We start from the raw sequence: 17,825 nt of genomic DNA, 5'->3' as shown, positions 1-17,825 counted from the left end.
CCTTTTTTAGGTAAGGAAACAAACACAAAACTTAAGTTTTCTGGGTTCAGGATTCAACCCAAGTCATAGACTTTTTGCTGTGTCATGGAGAAGGTCATCTATGAAAGGAATGGGTAAATTCTGGGCTGTGTGTGGTCTGCTGTTGTCTTTTGAATGTTGCCAGAATAAAGAGAATCATTCCACTCTAGCTCTACCCAACACCAGGTGTAAGGATTTTTGGGCTCTATTCTCATAGATTTTTGGTTAAAGGGGCCCTTTGAGTTTATCTAATTGTATAGGTTAGAAACTGAGGTTTGGAGTCCTTAAAGACTTACAATAAGGTCAAACCTGGTTCCAGAAACCTAAGAGCCTTGACTCAGCTCTCGTGCTCTTTCTGTTCTTTCACACTTTCTCTTCTCAGAAACAACAGGTGGCATTTGTAGATGTCTCACTCTGACAACCAGAGCTCCCAAGTTTGTTCTCTGGGATCTCAGTATCATTTCAAACAGGTAGTGCCTACTGTTAAAATGCCTGTGACAGACAGTAAGTATTCGAGGAAGTGAAGCTGATTAATTTTAGATTCGTAACCTGTCTTTTTCCCTTTTAATTAATTCAGTCCGATGCCCTGGACAGGAGGGCACACAAGTCATCAGTATCTGCTTTGTACAATGAGTTTTTGTTTGTTTTATCGAGAGAAGACTTAAGTGTAGTCCTCCTTTATAACTCTTTTCAAATGATTATTTCACATAGAGTATCTTTAGCCTTGTTTTTATTTAATTTCCTTTGTAAGGGGGCTAGAAAGTACAGATACACAAATTCAACATAAACCAGTACTTACTCTCAAGAACAAATTATTATCTGAGTGGGGGAGGGTATATTTCATCAGTTAAGAAAACAAACAAAAAAACCTCCTATACACATCAGCATTAAACAAAGATGGGGAAAAAATCCTTTAACTTTCCCTAATATCTCAAGTATGTTTTCGTAACCCACCTATCTCTTTAATTCACTAGCTCATCCCACCCGCTGCTGGGCGTGTATTTAATAACTTCCCTCTTAAGGTGTTTGGTAGGTGAGACCTGCATTTATGGCTCACATGTGCTGCTTTGTGTCTGTTCCAGACCTTTGATGAATGTGTAGCCGAGGGCGGCTCAGACTGTGCTCCGGAGAAGCTCTGGCTTCAAATCCCATTCTTCTGTGGCCACAGCTCCGAATGCTGGTAGGGACATAAAGTTAGATCAAGTTGACAGTCTTCTTTATTATCTCTATAATCTGTTTTTCCCAAGTGTGAACATAGTAGTCAAGGGCTAGCTATAGGGAAGTTAGTGAAAGACCAGGCTAAAAATAACATGTAATTAAGTAATATCTAGTTTTATAGGTACCTTTAAGTGCATTGAAAAGATTCTTCATACATCATATCCTTGCAATGTTTTCTCAATGCTGGTTTTTAATTTGGGTTTTTTTTTTCATTTTTTGTTTTTTTTATTTTATTTTATTATTTGAGAGAGAGCGTGAGCAAGAGTACAAGCAGGGAGGGGGGCAGAGGCAGAGGGAGAAGCAGACTTCCCACTGAGCAGGGATCCCGATGCGGGACTCGATCCCAGGACCCCAAGATCATGACCTGAGCCGAAAGCAGATGCTTAACCAAGTGAGCCACCCAGGCGCCCCATAGGTTTTTAGTTTTGGTGTTAACATGTTTTGATATATTCCAGCAGAGCTCTTAATTAGAGGCCAGGGATCATTTCATTAACCTCATTTTCTCCCAAGCTTATTGTTTTAGCCATTCAGTTTAGATCAAGAAAAGGCTTAGTGGGTAAATTATTCACCTGGTTTTACTGTTAACTGATTTTTTTACTTTGAGAGAAGCCAAGGTTATGGTTGCAGTTTAGTCTGCTAATAAATGTGGGGTGGAAAATAAAGATATTTTATCTTTAATAAAGAGTTTATTTCCTCAGAATGTGCAGAGTTTTCAGTTCTTTAAAAAAATGGTACATTTTCAAAAACTAATGATGTAATATATGGTGATTAACATAACAATAAAAAACTCTTAAAAAGGTACATTTTTATACATATTTATTTGTTCTAATTGCTTTAATAGGTAGAGTGGAAACAGGAACTCATTCAAAGTTAGTGTCTTCCTTAAAACCATGATGAGAAGTGCAAGGAATGCCTTCATTCTTTTTCTCATTATGTGAGACATGTTATTTGGATCACTGTGAACCTTTTTTTCTTTTTTTAAAGACTTTTTTTAAATTTTTTGACAGAGAGACCGCGAGAGAGGGAACATAGGCAGGGGGAGTGGGAGAGGGAGAAGCACACTTCCCACTGAGCAGGGAGCCCAATGTGGGACCTGATCCCAGGACCCTGGTATCATGACCTGAGCTGAAGGCAGACGCTTAACGACTGAGCCACCCAGGTGCCCCAGGATCACTGTGAACCTTAAGGGTCCTACTCAATAGATTATACCAAAGCATAATAACAGCATAAGAAGAACTGGAAACAAAGGAAGAACATCATCTCAATTTTTAATCATATCCTTAGAATGGGGATTGGCAAATTACAACCTGGAGACCAAATTTGGCCCATCACCTGTTTTTATAAATAAAGTTTTATTGGAACACAGCCATCTCCATTTATTATTGTCTATGACTGTTTTCATGCTGCAAGATCAAAGTTAAGTATTTGTAACCAAGAACATGTGGCCTGCAAAGCCAAAGATATTTGCTCTCTGGCACTTTACAGAAAAAGTTTGCCAACCCACACCTTAGAGCAATAAAAGGGTATTGCTCTTTTGGACTTTAGTGAGGAGATTTTAATTGAACTTCTTTAGTATATTTCATAGATTCGTTGAACTGGGAGGGACCTTCGAAATCAAGTAATTTACTCCCCCCCCACCCCCACCGAAGACATTAATAAAAGGGCATTAGGTCTTTGGATGGACACGTGTTTATTTTCTCCATAATATATAGTGTCAGAGGCATCAAAAATACTTAGCAGATTTCACAGCCAGGTTTTTAATTCCTTTTCTTTGGTTTTAGGAATGTGGGAAGCAGGTGGGCTATGGATCAAGCCAAGTATAACCTAATTAATGAATACTTTCTGGTGGGAGTTACTGAAGAGCTTGAAGATTTTATCATGTTGTTGGAGGCGGCTTTGCCCCGGTTCTTCAGGGGCGCTACAGAACTCTACCGGACAGGTATATAAAGGACGGGTTTCTTTTTAAAGCTGTCCTTAACTTTGTTTGTTTGCAACTTGAAAAATATGTGTGATTTGACGTTTTTTGAGTAAAGCACAAGATATAACTCCAGAAAGGCGGGTATATTGCCTGTTTCTTCTTAGCATTTTCAATACAAAACAGTGCCTGGCACACAGCTGGTGTTCGTTCAGTATTTTTTGAGCAAATAAACATGCATTAGATGATAATTAGAAGGCATTGTAGGAATAGTGGAAAGATACGATCTGCAGAACCAGCCTTCATTAGAAATGTGTATTATTAACTAATGCCAGACACCAAACATTATGACCGTATTGCACCTGAGACCTGCCTAATGCTGTTTGGAGTAGGGGGTGGGACGGTGAGACTGAGTCCCGGCCATGATAATCAGCACGTGCTGTGTCTGTCATGGTAAAGTGTGCTTCAGGGGCCTCGACTGTATGACATAGCTGAGTGACAGGGCTCTGGTCCAATCTAATGCGGATTTCCCCCCTATTCTTTGGTAAGACACAATATAGTGACTCTTCCTAGAGTATGCATATACCCTAGCTTCTCACATGTAGAGAATGTAGTATTAGGTTTGAAAATAGGTATTTTATCATATTTAAAAAATAAACTAGTTAGAGCACCAAGCGTTTGAGATTGGAACAGCATGTAAGGCAATAGCCTACACTTTACTGAGTGGTGATCCTTACTTTTCTTATTTGACATCTCATTCAGTCTTTAACAGGTTCAGGATTTACATTGTAAAGGAATAAATCACAGTTTTACTATGATTAGGGCACCAGTTTCGCCTGAATGATATTAATGCAAAACAGTTATGTTACTGTCCTTCAAAGTGCCACATTAACTTAATCCATTTCTCCACGTAAAGAAGCATCGCTCTTTTGTGTGTTCTCAGAATTATTCACCTTTTCTTTTTTTCCTTCGTAAGTAGGAAAGAAATCTCATCTTAGGAAAACCACCGAGAAGAAACTCCCAACTAAACAAACCATTGCAAAACTGCAGCAATCTGACATTTGGAAAATGGAGAATGAGTTCTATGAATTTGCTCTGGAGCAGTTCCAGTTCATCAGAGCCCACGCTGTACGGGAAAAAGACGGAGACCTCTACATCCTCGCACAAAACTTTTTCTATGAAAAGATTTACCCTAAATCGAACTGAGTACAAGGTGTGACTCTTAGGTTCTTGAACTAAAACTTTGACCCTGTCTTCACCTTTGTTCTCAGCCCAAGTCAGGTTGCTGATTGGTGTGTAAGACTGTGTGTATTGAGCCAAGTTAGGGAACAGTAACACCGAGGAGGTAGATGCTGGCTGGTAAGTTTCAGTGGCCTAAGAGGTTTCAGTTTTGGCCTTTTTTTCTTTTTCTTTTTTCTTCTTCTTCCTTTTTTTTCCTTTTTTCCTGGTTAAATTTTGGTGGGAGTTATAATCTCCTGCTTGGAAAAAGCCTACACATCACCTAAAATAAATACATAGCGGGTCTAATTGGAGGCTAAATACAATTTCAAACACAAGTTCTGATACTGTCTTTTTGACAAAGCATTTTTTTTCCAGCTAACCATGAATGAAGATGAATCCATTTGCTACTTCCGCCCTCGCCTGGAGGTTTGGGTTATACACCTCTACTGAATAGTGTTATTAACTGTTTGGCAGTGTGTGTTTTGTCTCTGTGAGTCATGTCTCATGAATTATATTGGAATGTTTGATCCTATTTGCTAAGAATGTTTCTGCTGTAGTTGGAATTGCCCACATTTATGTAGGTCGTTTTAATATTCTTAAAAAAAAAAAACTGATCATTAGTGTTAAAAACCAATTTTAAAAGAGTCAAAGCAGTATTTCTTATTCCCGTCTCCCCAGTATCTAAGACTGGGGAGACACTTCAAAGAATGTTGACATTGTCAGGAGTTTTAGTTAAGGCTTCCACACATTAATATCAAAAAAGTAAGTTTAGTATTTGTTCCTCCATGGGTTATTTGTAGAGCAGTATACAGACATATTGGTGATTCCATATTATAACTCCATTAGTGAGCTGTGGTATGGGTAGGATTTTCCTACTTCTTCTGTACTTTTACTTGTAGACTATTTTTACTAAGGTGCTTTATAATGTGTTTTAAAGCATTGCATTTACAAAAAAAGAAAGGAAATTGCTGTAAATATTGCATATTTTATGTATTTGGACCAAAAGGTTATAAGTAATTAGGTAAAAGTGGTTTTGCACCAGTTTTATTATTCAAGTAAAATCATCAGACCTACTGTTCTTGTAGTTCTCAATTAACTTTACTGTTAAACATCACTGAAATGAACTTCAGTAACCTTTCAATTTTGATACACAGAACATTATTCATAATTGGGGGCAGTAATTAGAGTGGAAAGAGTACCGGCCAAGGAGTCAAAGTTTGATTTCTGGTCCTGGCTCTGCCACTGACCAGCTGTGTGGTCTTGGGCAAGTCACTTAACCTCTATGCCTCAGTTTCCTCATCTTGAAATGAGGAGACTAATACCTGCTGTACCTACCTCACAGGGGTGTTGTGAGGAATAAACGAGACGGCACGTGAAAGCACTTTGGAAACCCTTAACGCGATGTGGAAGCATAAGGGGTGATGGAAACATCTATCGCGTACAGTTCCGTACCGTTCATTTAACAAAGAAAGGGAAAAGTCTGCTTCTAAGCTGGTTTGAAAGAAACTGTCGATCTTGATATAAATTTGTGTTCGATAAGTATCTTCTCTGTTTTATCTTCCCGGTTTCAACAACTATGGAAATATGAAACACCTGTGAACTCTTAAAGATTCATGAACAGCTGCTTGAGTTCAGGAGGTTCCGTGTTTGAAAAAGACTTCGTTAGCTGACTCAGGGCAGGGGAAAATGTGCTCTTCAAATTTGGGAGATTTGTCTGTTTTTATTTTATGTTACCATTCAGAAATGGTAGCTATTTTGTACCTCTGGTTGTTCAGGTATATTTTGCAGAGTTTAATTTCCCTGTACCATCTTACCCTAAAAGAATAATCTTTACTATGTTTAGTTTAAATAAATACTGTTCCTGAACAAGGCCTCACCAAACTAGGTAAAGAAACATTTTAGGCAGGCTGCTTTTTAAAGGTTATTAATTGTATGGGGGTGAGGAGGGAGCATGACTTCTCAAAAAACAAACAAATTTAAAGAAAAGCTGAAGGAAGTTGGCAGAGAGAATCATTTTAGTACTCCTCCGCCCCCTTAACAGGAAAACATTAAGAGAACATCGATAGGTATACTTTCCTTATTTGGCTTTCTTTTTGTGTGTGTGTTTATTAACTTTTATGGATATTTATTGAAAATCTCTACAAATTATTTCCTTGCCCAGAAGGAAAGCACCACTTCAAGGGTGGGGTGTTTGACATTTAATCTGTTAAGGAAGCCCCAGTATGCAGGTTATTCTTGGAGGACACGCTAAAATCTTTAGGTGCATTAACTCTTAGGAAACTAGAATAGCATGTAGTGCCCTGGGTCATGGGTTTGGTAAACTTTTCCTACAAGGGTCCGGAGGGTAACTCTGTAGGCTTTGCTGTCTGTACATTTGAACACAAAAGCCGCTGTAGACAACACAGACCTGAGTGAGCATGGCTGTGTTCCGATAATCCTTTATTACCAAGACAGGTGACATGCCAGATAGGGACCACGGGTTGTAGTGTACCAACCCCAATAATAGATGGTTATTTATGGAGAAACCATTTTTTAAATCTGTGTTCTAGTGACCTAAAAGAGTTTATATACTTCCAAAAGCTCCTAACTTATATCCAAAGAGTAGCTTTCTTAATCAGGCGGTCTCTCCCACAGATTCATGAACTTTTATGACTTAGATTGCTTCCAGGTGGGCATGTTTTCCTTCCCAGTTTAAGAGTTCATAAGAGAGGCATGTATTCGATCATCTTGTAGGATGGGTTAGGGAGTAGTCTTCCTGGAGACGGAGAAAGGGTTAGATTGAATCCCGTCTGGTCCAGTACAGTCCTGGGAGTCTGACGAGCGCAGAGTCCTCGTAATACCTAACTTTATAATAAAAAAAAATAGAACCACTGAGACAATAATGTATTTTTTAAAAGTGGCAAATGTGGTTTTCTTTTTTCAGCCTTTGCGCTTTTTCAGTATTTTGACCATAGGGAATTTTTTTTTTTATAATACAAAAGCAAATTAACCACTCTGAATTTTAAAAGATGATGTTATGTGTGTATGTGTGTGTGTATATATATATATACATATGTTTATTTCCTAAAAGAGGAAAAAGTACTTTTTGTTCAACTTGTATCAACTCCTGTTTTCTAATTGCTGTGAAATGGCAACTGTTGATAAATTATTGTGACTGTTTTAAAATGTAATGGGGAGGATATATTTTGATTTTACGGAGCTTTAATCTGTAAAGTACCACTTAAATATATCTGGTAGCAACACTTAAAATATTGCATGGGGATTACTTTTCTATCATCCATACCCATTTGTGCAACTTTGAACATATTGGGTGCTTCTGAATTCTTGATGATTGGGTTTAAATTATTGAAAATCAGAGAACTTAAACTTACTGACTTTTAAACTTTAAATTTCCTTTTCTATTCTTAAAATTCAGTTAATGCCTATAATTTGAGATCTCTTGTTGCTCCTTCTCAATATTATGTCCTATTGGAAATTCCTAAAATTGTTAGTGCCATCAGTGATTTACAAACAGTATTTTGATATTGCAGATGATTTGCTCATTGTATTTGCATAGTTAGAAAGAAAATAGTTTGTAGACAATGATTCTCTTTTTCTAATAAAATAAAATAAAATTTCTTAAAAGCACTAGAGAATTTAACTAAAGGCTGGTTCCCAAGTGCATAGCTGGTATTTTAATTTATATTCAAATTCCACAGAGAGAACATCTGTGTAAGCCATCTATCTGGGTTTTCTCATTGATCATTCTCAAACACACCTATGGTCCTAGAAGGCTTTATTATGAGAAGTACCATGCTGTACAGTACTGTAAACTTTTATGCAGTTTGTCTGTAAGAGGCCCAGGTGCTTCTACTTTATGATTTGAAAATTCGCCTCTTCATAAATTAGTGCTATTTACTTTGAGAGGAAGCAGGGCAATTGCTGTGAAATTTTTGCATCCATTTACCCTATGCAGAATTGCTGTACCATGCCAACTAAACTGCTGCTCAGGCAGCCTTTTGAGGGAAAAGCATCCCTGTTTCAAATGCACTGCCAATTCAGCTCCTCTGGAGTGGAGCTTACTTTCTGATTTCCTGCAGTGGGAATTTTAGAGATTGAAATGGGCGATCAGTTAGTCAGATTTATCCTATAATTTAAGTTCATGCAGCTTTGTGACCTTTGCAGTACTATTTATAGAAGGACCCTGATGGTGATGATCTCTTTAAAACACATTACTGGTGAGCCTATGATTTAGACCCACTGGTGCTGTCTGTCTGATTTTTTAGACAGCTTCCCCAGCTTTCTATTGAGAGTCAGGTATGTGAGCATCTCTAAAGCAGTGTTGAATGTAATTTTGAGAAACATGGGTTGTCTATTTTGACTTTTATTTTCTGAGTACTACAGACAGCTAAACAGTGCCTTTTCCCCCTCACAATCCATGTTGGAAGATGCTCACTCCTTCCTCTGTCTCGGCTCTCCCTCTCTTCTCCCTCCTCTCCCATTCAGTTGATTCATTTATGCAATACTGTTTCCAACTTGAAACCATTTTGTCACATCTGTTGGAGAGATAATCACTCCTTTTCCTTAACATTCTGCCAGCTTTCTGTTGTTGAAGTGTTTCAGTTGATTACCTGATGCAAAAGCTATAAAATAAACACTCAGTGGGAAGGGGAAAAATGGTTTGGTGTCCTGTTTTAATATTTTCTTCCATAGCCTTGACACTGATGGACATTTTCCAAGTGGACTCAGTGTTGAATATCTCAGCTATCACTGCCACCAGAAACCTATGCATCATCATTGATCTGTAATGATTTTCTGGCTTATTTGTGACATGCAGACCGACTGACATGCCCCTGCCACTTTTTGCTTCGTACTTCATCATTAGTATTGAAATTTCAGGTAGAAAATTTACAAGGTGTACTTAGGATATACACTTAATTAGAAGAGTAAAGGAAATTGGGAGGGGTGGGTAGTTAACCTGATTAACATTTATTACGCAGTGTGGACATGCCCATAATGTTTTTACAGAATACACATTTTTTTTTAAGATTTTATTTATTTGTTTGACAGAGAGAGACACAGCGAGAGAGGGAACACAAGCAGAGGGAGTGGGAGAGGGAGAAGCAGGCTTCCCATGGAGCAGGAAGCCCGATGTGGGACTCGATCCCAGGACCCTGGGACTATTACCTGAGCCGAAGGCGGACGCTTAGTGACTGAGCCACCCAGGCGCCCCCAGAATACACATTTCTAATAATTGTTTTTTTCACCCTTAACGGAGAAACTCTCAATTGTGTACATCGCCACTTCCCAGCCACTGGCTCACTCACTGTTCTGAGCAACTAATTGGTTCTTTTTATATTCTGTAGTATTGTGGTGAATAACATACCAGTTCAGTGATGAACTTTCTTAACAGGAGATTTGGTCTGTACCCACACAGCATGGATTTGAGAGTCAGAAGGGCCTGCAGTTAGCAGTGTGACTTTAGTAAATGGAGAGAACAGTGTTGTGAAGGTTGGACATCATGGATACAAAGTGCTTACCTGGGGCAGACTAATAACTAATAGCTTTTATGCACTCTGTTAGAATATTGTCAGGAAGCTGGCTTGCCCTTCTGACCCTGCAGAGCGCTGGTCATGTCCCTTTATAGAAGATCTTTTTATAAATATTTTCAAATGCTACTGAATTTTACTTTTTACCGACAAGTTATTATTGTAATGCCTCATTGTGTGCCTATAACATAGAAAATTGTTGGTTCTGTTACCTGCTTTTGTCTCCATCTACAGATTTCCTATGAGAAAAGTGGGAGGTGGGAGGTGCTAATTGTGCTAAAGGAGACCGGACTTGGATATTCCAGAAGTGGCTGTGTCCACATACTCTATTTGAATGGTATGTGCTGCCAAGAAGTACTTGTGTAAAGCTCAGGATACCTGGACTGAAATGATTGGCCCTCTTTCAACAGGGGAAAAAAAAAAAAAAACTATGTAGGAAAAGAGAGCATTTGCCTTAGAGTTATGAATCAGGTGATCATGTTAGATTTCCAGGGCTTTAGGACATCTGAAAAACAATACGCAATGATTGTTGCCTAAACTTTCACATTTTCACTGTACTCTTCATCATTCCTATTTTTTTTTAATAAAATAAGCCAGTGAGCTTTATTTTTTTTTAAAGTAATCTCTACACCCAATGTGGGGTTCGAACTCATGACCCCAAGGTCAAGAGTCGCATGCTCTGCCAGCTGAGCCAGGCACCCTGTTGCTAGCTGTTTTTTAAAGTGGCAGTTAAGCTTCTGGAACCTTCTCTCGATAGTAACAAGTACCAAGATGCACATCCCAGATCACTGTCTGTTGGTTTTCTCCGAAGGCATCTCCCCACCCACTGCCTTACCTTGTCTTCCTTACACCCTGTCTCAGCTTTGTTAGCATAGGGCACAGGTGTGCCACCGTGCAAGCAAAGGATAGCAGCACCACCAACAAAATGGACTTCAGTATGCAAGTTTTACCCCTTTCTACTCCAGGCATGAGCAAACAAGGAAAAATTTTATAAAGGCTATTCTCTTTGTGGTTTGCTATATTTCTTCTAGTAGCATGAAAATAAACACTTTAAAAATATTCCAAGGGCATATATATAAGATATAATGGACTTCTCGATAAAGTAGTTACCACTTAAGAACAGGAAAAATGTTGAGTTTGTTGTTGCTGCCTTTTATCTGTGTCATTTTATGAGAGAGAATGAAGCCCCTTTGAATAGATGATTTTTTGGTTTGAAAACGAGGATTATGGAAATTCACAAGAAGATAACCCCAAAGAGTTATTCCTTTCTTCCCACCTTTTGTCCCTGTGTTTATTCAAAACCACATGACCAGCTTGGTGAGATTACCATACCCCCCTTTTTTTTATTAAAAACTTGGTATCCCTACTATTCACCTTGAAAAGAGGTCTCAGACTTCACTTGATCTCTCCTACTCCCGTAAAGACTCAGCGCCTCCCGCCTCTTCCCACAGCTCTTAAGATTCTTGACCCCCCTCTCAGACCTTTTAATTTAATACACCTAACAGCTCATCTCTTAAGTTTTAACTTTGAAATAGCGGAAACAGCAACCTAGCCCAGGTAATCAGGTTCTGGACGCCTAGGACCCATTAGTTTGCTTGAAAATGTAAACCTCCATATTCATCCATATGATAGGCTTAATTTTATGACAAATGAATCTGTCCTCCCACTTCTCTAGACACCTAATTGGGTTCACAGGTTAAAATGATAAGCTTTTACTGTGAGAGGGATTGCTAACATTCAGATGTAATTTTTAAAATATTTCAATTCCAAAGTCAGTAAAACAATATGAAACACAAATAAAGCAATACACCTTGTCCCAATCTTATAATTGGGTTGTGTTCTCAGAATTCATTATAAACTGGTTGTTTGAAACCCACACAGAACCAATATACATGTGGGCCCATCCCACAAAGTTTACTCTAAGCATTCAAGGATTTATCCCTTCATTAGAGCTGAGGAAGCTAAGGGCTCTGTCCTTCCTGTTTTTCTGCTGTTTCCCCCAAGGAGATTTTTTTAGTATTGAATCCTAAAGCTAAGCAGTTTATATTTTAACCCATGGGTGGTGGGGTTTGTAAGGAGAGGATTGTCAACATTTGAGTTTTTAAAAGCTACATGCAGCATAGTGTAAGAGAATGAGCTCCCGGACTGAAAGGTGGGGGACACGAAAACCTCTGAGGAGGTTTCTGCAGTTGTCACGGGAAGCGGTTATATCTCAGGGTCACAAACCCCAACGTTTGGTGACAGATGGGAAGTGATCAGTAAATGGAGAGTGGGAAGCAATATTTGGGTTTGCAAAACACTGCATCTGTACAAATGTTCAACATCTCTTGCCTTTGCCCCAATTATGCAATGATGGCTATTTTCCAAGTGAAAGGTTTTATAAAGCAGGCTAGTGTTTGCCCAAAACACTAGGATCACAGAGACAGAATCCACTGTCTTGCTATCAAATATTTGATTCCCATGCCTATTTTTGCTCACCCTGACCTGGGTGAGGGTGTGGCAAAGAACCTCCCCAAAACTTTGCTACTGCCCTGCGGCGTCTGGTGCAACACATCAGTCCACTTTAGCCTCTGCCTTATCTCTGTGATTGTCCTCAAGCCAAAGCCTCAAAATTACAGTCATGCCTGGAAATGTTTCTCATCATTAGTACTGAGAATTTAAAGGGAAAGAGAAAAAGCATAGTTGGATCAATTTTCATCTTAGAGTTGCAGTCAAACATTGGGCAACCGGCTTACTAGAGCTGCCTGCCAATCCTCGATGCTGGGAAAGGAACAAGGTGAGCTCCAGGTGCAGTAACTGACCCTGTGTTCAGGTTTTATTGCTAAACACTCCCCGCCCTCCCAGCAAACAGGCAGCATACAATGAGTATTTGGGACTGTAACAATGACTGTAGGAACGTAAAATTCCTCCGGGCCGTGCAGTGCATGGGACTCCGCAATCCTCTGAGGCCGGGAGTCAGGCAGATCCAATGGTGATTATCCTGGGATTCTAGAATCACAGTTTGGTTCGTTCTTTCTCCCCCTCCTTCTTTCTTCCTTCTTCCAATGTAAATCAATTTCTTAGTAGAAACCTGACACTAAAGAAACTCTGACATTTGAACACCTAATTTCTTCAGGTAGTCAGCTGCGGGATAGGTTTCACCTAATTTGATTTTTTTTTTTCAAGATTGTGCCTTCTTAAAGTAGCAGATTAAAGCTTTAGCCTACATCTAATTGAATGTTAAAATCTGGCAAAGGGTAGACCTCCAGTCCCCAAGTGATCTAGCTTCTGAACTTTGGCTTTTCTCTCCCAAACGTGAACCATTTTGACCGAAATCGAGGTAGCCTCCCTAGAGATTTATTTATAAAGTTTGTGGCAGGAACATTTAATTTGAATCCCTTTTACTGATTCTGGGGGCCCCCTTAATAACAGCCAGGTTGAGAGGTAAAAACCTTGTAGAGACTTTACAGAGTGTTGTGTTGGAAACTGATGTGTTTAAGCTTCTCTCAAAACTGATTGTCTGAAGTTACCCCTTTTCTGAGGAACAGCTCACCAGTAATGCCATTCGAAGTGGGCAGCACCTTTCTGAAAATGGCTGACTGGAAATAAGGGACATTTTATTCCACCAAGAGTACCAGAGACTTCCCTCCCCACTTTAAAAGTAATTAAAATTCTCCAGTGGATCTGTAATTAGGTCTGTTGGCACAGCATGATTATCTGATCAGACTGTCATGCCCATAAACAGTAAAAATTCAGGATGTTGATTCATTCATAGGTGTTTTTAGAAGAGGCGACGGGCTTTAAACTCTCTTCTTGCTCTTTCTCACTCGTGCCGTTTCCCTCCGTCTTTGTCTCATATGGGGGCTTTTCAAATAAAACCTTCGACAAGAGCAATGTTTAAAAAAATCGGCCCAGTTATATTTTGCTTCTCTATTTCTGCCATGCTAATGGTTCTCTTCTTGATCATTTAAACACTGATCCAAATCCAGATGGAATTAGATACCCCGTCCTGCAGTCAGTGAGTCTGTAATGTTTGATATGGATCTTCTGAGTGGACAAGATGAGATTAGATTGGTCTCTCTGGGAGCCAACACTATTCATTTTGTAAGAAAGTTATCCTGGAGGCCCGAGGACTGCCAAGAGCAAAGTGGAAACAGAGCCCAGGCTTTTCTTCTTATCAAGATCCATAGTTGGTTCCACATTAAGCGGTGGAGTGCTCAATGGTAAAAGGATTTGAATAATGAATTGGATCAGAAGCCAAGAAGGAGGTCCCTGCCACCCACGATTGAAATATGAATTTCATGTGTTGTAACTTTATTACCATTTTTTCTGTTTTAATGTATGACAGAGACCAAAATCTCTGCCATGGAGTCAGTGGCTATTTTTAGACTTTTTTTTCATTTAATTCATATTTAATGAGCCATGCTATGTGCCAGGCGCTGCACAACAGACCTCCCTCTGCACTGTAAACTTTAACCCTTGGAATAATCCCCATATTGTATCCTTTACAATCACATAGGATGTGAGGCTTTACAAAGCATGGTCACGTTTATCTCCTCATATTGCCGCCTGAAAGGTGGCTAGCCTTAGCCTCATTTACAGTTGAGGAAATTGAAGAGCTAGTAAGAGGAAGAGGGGCTAGCCAGCCCTCAGGATTCCCGGTCCACCAAACGGTGAAGCTGTGTTCCCGTCTCTCTGTGAATAAAGGCTCCTTTACAGATTAACTTAATCGTAAAGTGCAGTGTTGCGGTGGTTCTCAAAGTGCAATCCTGTCTCTGGATCAATAGCATCAGCAGCAGCTGGGAACTTGTTGAAAGGCAATTTTCTTGGGCCCCAGACCTTCTGAGGAGAGCCAGCGAGCTCTGTGTTAACAAACCCTCCATGAGGTTCTGACACAGACAAGCTCACAAGCCACGAGGCTAGAGCACCAGTCTAGGGAGGAGATGACAAAGGCCTCTCGTGACAAAGAAGCCATGAAATAGGATTCGAACCAGGTCCGCCTGGCTGCACTACCTTGTGTGTTGCGTGTGGGCTCCTTACTATCATCTCTCTTAGGTTTTCCACGTTGGTAAATTCCTTTCTGAACTACCCCTTGGGGGAGAGGAGAAAAGGTCAGTAAGAAAAACATCTCTGTATATAAGGCACAAATTCTGCCCCATCTAATGAGTTTCTGCTTTCTGGGTGAGATGAACATGGAGCTCGGGGGGTGGGGGATAGGCCTCAAAATCACCACTAGAATCCCCAAGGCCAGCAGGCTAGCAGGGGTCCCAAATGGCTACCCAGAAGAAACACGTTTCACCCAGAGCTTTCCGGGCCCAACCTTCTTGTTCACTCCTGATAACTTTGCAGTGATGGATTTAATGGCAAGAGAGCTCTTTGCTCCCTGCCTGGCGGTATCTGTGGAGGTGTGGAGAGAGGCCGTATGGGAAATCCCTGGTGCTAGCCTCACGGGCAGTATTTTCCCAGCAGAGAGCCACGGCCTGTGGGCGCATGTGAACCCTCTCAGCTGAGTGGCATAAACAAAAGTTCTCATGAATTTCACCTGCGTTTTATTTCTCCTTGAAGCAAGAGCCCAAACTGAGGCTTAGTCCCTAGCTCAAAGGATTTCCAGGGAAGCCAGAACTGCCCCACCCCCGCCCCCGCCCAGCCTCCCTGCATGGCAAGGCCTTTCTCCCACAGGCTCTAGAGATCAGCAAAGGAGAGGCCTGAGCCTCTTTTTAAAAGAGGAAAACTGTTGCCCATACAGGCAGCCCCTTCCGATGTGCTGGTGCTGTACGAGGGGCTTTGTTGTCATCTCACTCGCTTAACGCTCTGAGGAATTCCTGCTATTCGCCCTATTTTACAGATGAGGAAAATGAGGCTCCCAGAGGTCCAGATACTTCCCCACAATCAGGCAGCTAGGAAGTGGTGGAGACAGGATTCAAATCCGTGTCTGACTGCAAATTTCCGGCTGTTACCCATTGTGTGACAGACTGGGACAGCTGCGGCAGACGGCTGCTCACAGTGTTGCCACATGGCCGCACAGGGCTTGGCAGCAGGGGGCGTGGGACCCTGGAGCTGTGGCACTAGCCCTGTGGGCTAGCGCTGTGCTTGGGACTCAGCAAAGGCCTCCAAAGGCCTCCAGGACGGTCTGTGGCTGGGAGCTGGGAAGGGCCAGCTTAGGCCACTTGGCTTTTGGAACTCCCTGCTCCTAGTCTTTTTTTCCTCATGTGTCATTCCCAGGTCAATAAATGTCAGTTTGTGGTTGTTACCGTCTAAAGAGTAACCAGATTTCCAGATTCAGGGCCTTGGCTCTGCGGTCAATGTGCCTGGGAGGGAGTGTAGGCTGAGGCTAAGTCCTTGGTTCTCCGGGGCAGCTGGGGCATCTGGTAAATTCTGCCAGGGCTGTCCCGTTCTAGCAGGGTCTCCGAATGCAAACCTCGCCTTTGCATGACAGCCACCATGGCAGGAGATCGTCCAGGCCGCTAAACCTGGGGTTGGTGGAAGGTGCTAAGCCTCCTCCTGGGCGCTGCATGGAGCAGACTTGGCCCAGATCCAACTTGGGGACCCAGCAAAGCCTGGTTGTCTCCTGGTGGCCTTGCCCCCTCCCAGTCATCCCTTCACCCCCCTCTGCCGCTTTCTGTTCGCACACTTCCGCCCTCTACACCCCCGGGGACTTTCTGCAAAGTGGGGTTTGGTGATACCGATGCCTCATCAGGGCGGGAGGGCAGAACTGAGATTTTATAGTGTGTACAAAGGCTGACGCCAAACGCCTAATCTCTCTGCCTTGTGAAGTCCAGGATCTTTAAGCAAGGAGGGGTGGCACAGAAGCAAGTGAGGAGGAGGGCCTCCCGGCCCCAGAGATTTCATTTCATGGGTGGCACCTGCTCTGAACTCTCCAGAGCCCCCTGAATCTGGTTACCCCCGCTGTTATTGCCTCTTTCCCTCCCCGCTGTGTAACTCCCTGCCCCCCAGGGCCACCGTTCCTTCTGTCTCCAGGAGGTTCCCCAGCACCATCCTGGCTGACAGATCAGACCCATCTGAGTCAGACTGAGCCTCCCATTCAGTCACTTAGGCTTCTGGTATCCGGGTGGCCCAGGCCTCATGCCAAACCCACCACTGCTAATAGCAATACGATCATAATCACTTTTATACTTAAATTTCCTTTCTTCCAGGAGCCCCGATTTCTTTAATAAATGCAAGACTTACGCTGCAGGACAAAAACCAGAAACTGAGGGGAAGTATCTACCGTATTCCAATTCTCCTCCTTCACGGCCCAGCACGGTCGCTCTGAAAGGTGGACATTAGAGATTCGTAAACTATGGTGGGTGGTTTGGATCCACAAAGAAGACCCGAGGCTTCATGCTGCCCCACACCCCCACAGCTTCCACCATCTTCTTTTTCTTGGTTTTGCAGCTCAAAGACCTTGGAACTCCATTTAGATGAATCTAATAAACTTGCATTTTAGAAGAAGAGAGAAAGTTTGCTGTGACTATTACATTTGCCTCCTGTGCCCCTGGAGGCGCTCACCAGGCCCCACTTCTTGTTTCATGCCTTAGGACAGATGCCTTGAAGGTGAGGGTCAGCCTCAAGGGCAAGAGTCAGATTTTGGCCACACACCCCCGTCCTTCGCACCCGTGAAGATCTCCGAGGGGGAAGAGAAGTAGAGGCCATGGCCTACTCCTCTGCGCCTGCCCCACCGGGTGCACAGGGAGGGGAGGTAAGCCAGTGGTGGCTTTGGCCAGTCCCTTCTTTCTTTATTCAAAGATCCAGCCGTTTTGTTTGTTTGATAAGAGGAAAAAAGGATTAACTATCTAACTTTATCAGGATTTGATCTTCTGGCTCTAACTCTTTCTTCACACTGGTGACAAAATTGTTTTCCAGAGAGAATTTGCTTCCTCCCTCGAAAAAGTCTCAGCAGCTTCCCACCACCGTGGGAAGGAGTTTCGGCTCCTTTAATAAAGCAT

General features: G+C 41.7%; 1 protein-coding gene across 4 annotated transcripts in view; it reads left to right on the top strand.

Moving 5' to 3' along the window:
• The window catches only part of HS2ST1 (heparan sulfate 2-O-sulfotransferase 1), a 171,514-nt gene extending 166,068 nt beyond the window's left edge, over window positions 1–5,446 (top strand). For 3 of the 4 annotated variants that reach the window (XM_025872125.2, XM_073896377.1, XM_073896376.1), the window contains 3 exons: window positions 1,101–1,198; window positions 3,018–3,175; window positions 4,128–5,446. In XM_025872125.2, coding sequence (XP_025727910.1) covers window positions 1,101–1,198; window positions 3,018–3,175; window positions 4,128–4,357 — 486 coding nt within the window. In that variant the 3' untranslated portion in view covers window positions 4,358–5,446. The remainder of the gene's footprint in view (window positions 1–1,100; window positions 1,199–3,017; window positions 3,176–4,127) is intronic. The other variant, XM_025872126.2, reaches the window with a different exon arrangement.
• Window positions 5,447–17,825: the final 12,379 nt, after the last annotated feature.

This window comes from Callorhinus ursinus, unplaced genomic scaffold, assembly GCF_003265705.2.
Source record: "Callorhinus ursinus isolate GAN/ISIS: 27379988/994484 unplaced genomic scaffold, GSC_fseal_2.0 scaffold9, whole genome shotgun sequence".
Lineage (NCBI taxonomy): Eukaryota > Metazoa > Chordata > Mammalia > Carnivora > Otariidae > Callorhinus > Callorhinus ursinus.
The sequence above is the reverse complement of the archived record's forward strand: the minus strand, read 5'-3'. Positions and strand labels throughout refer to the sequence as shown.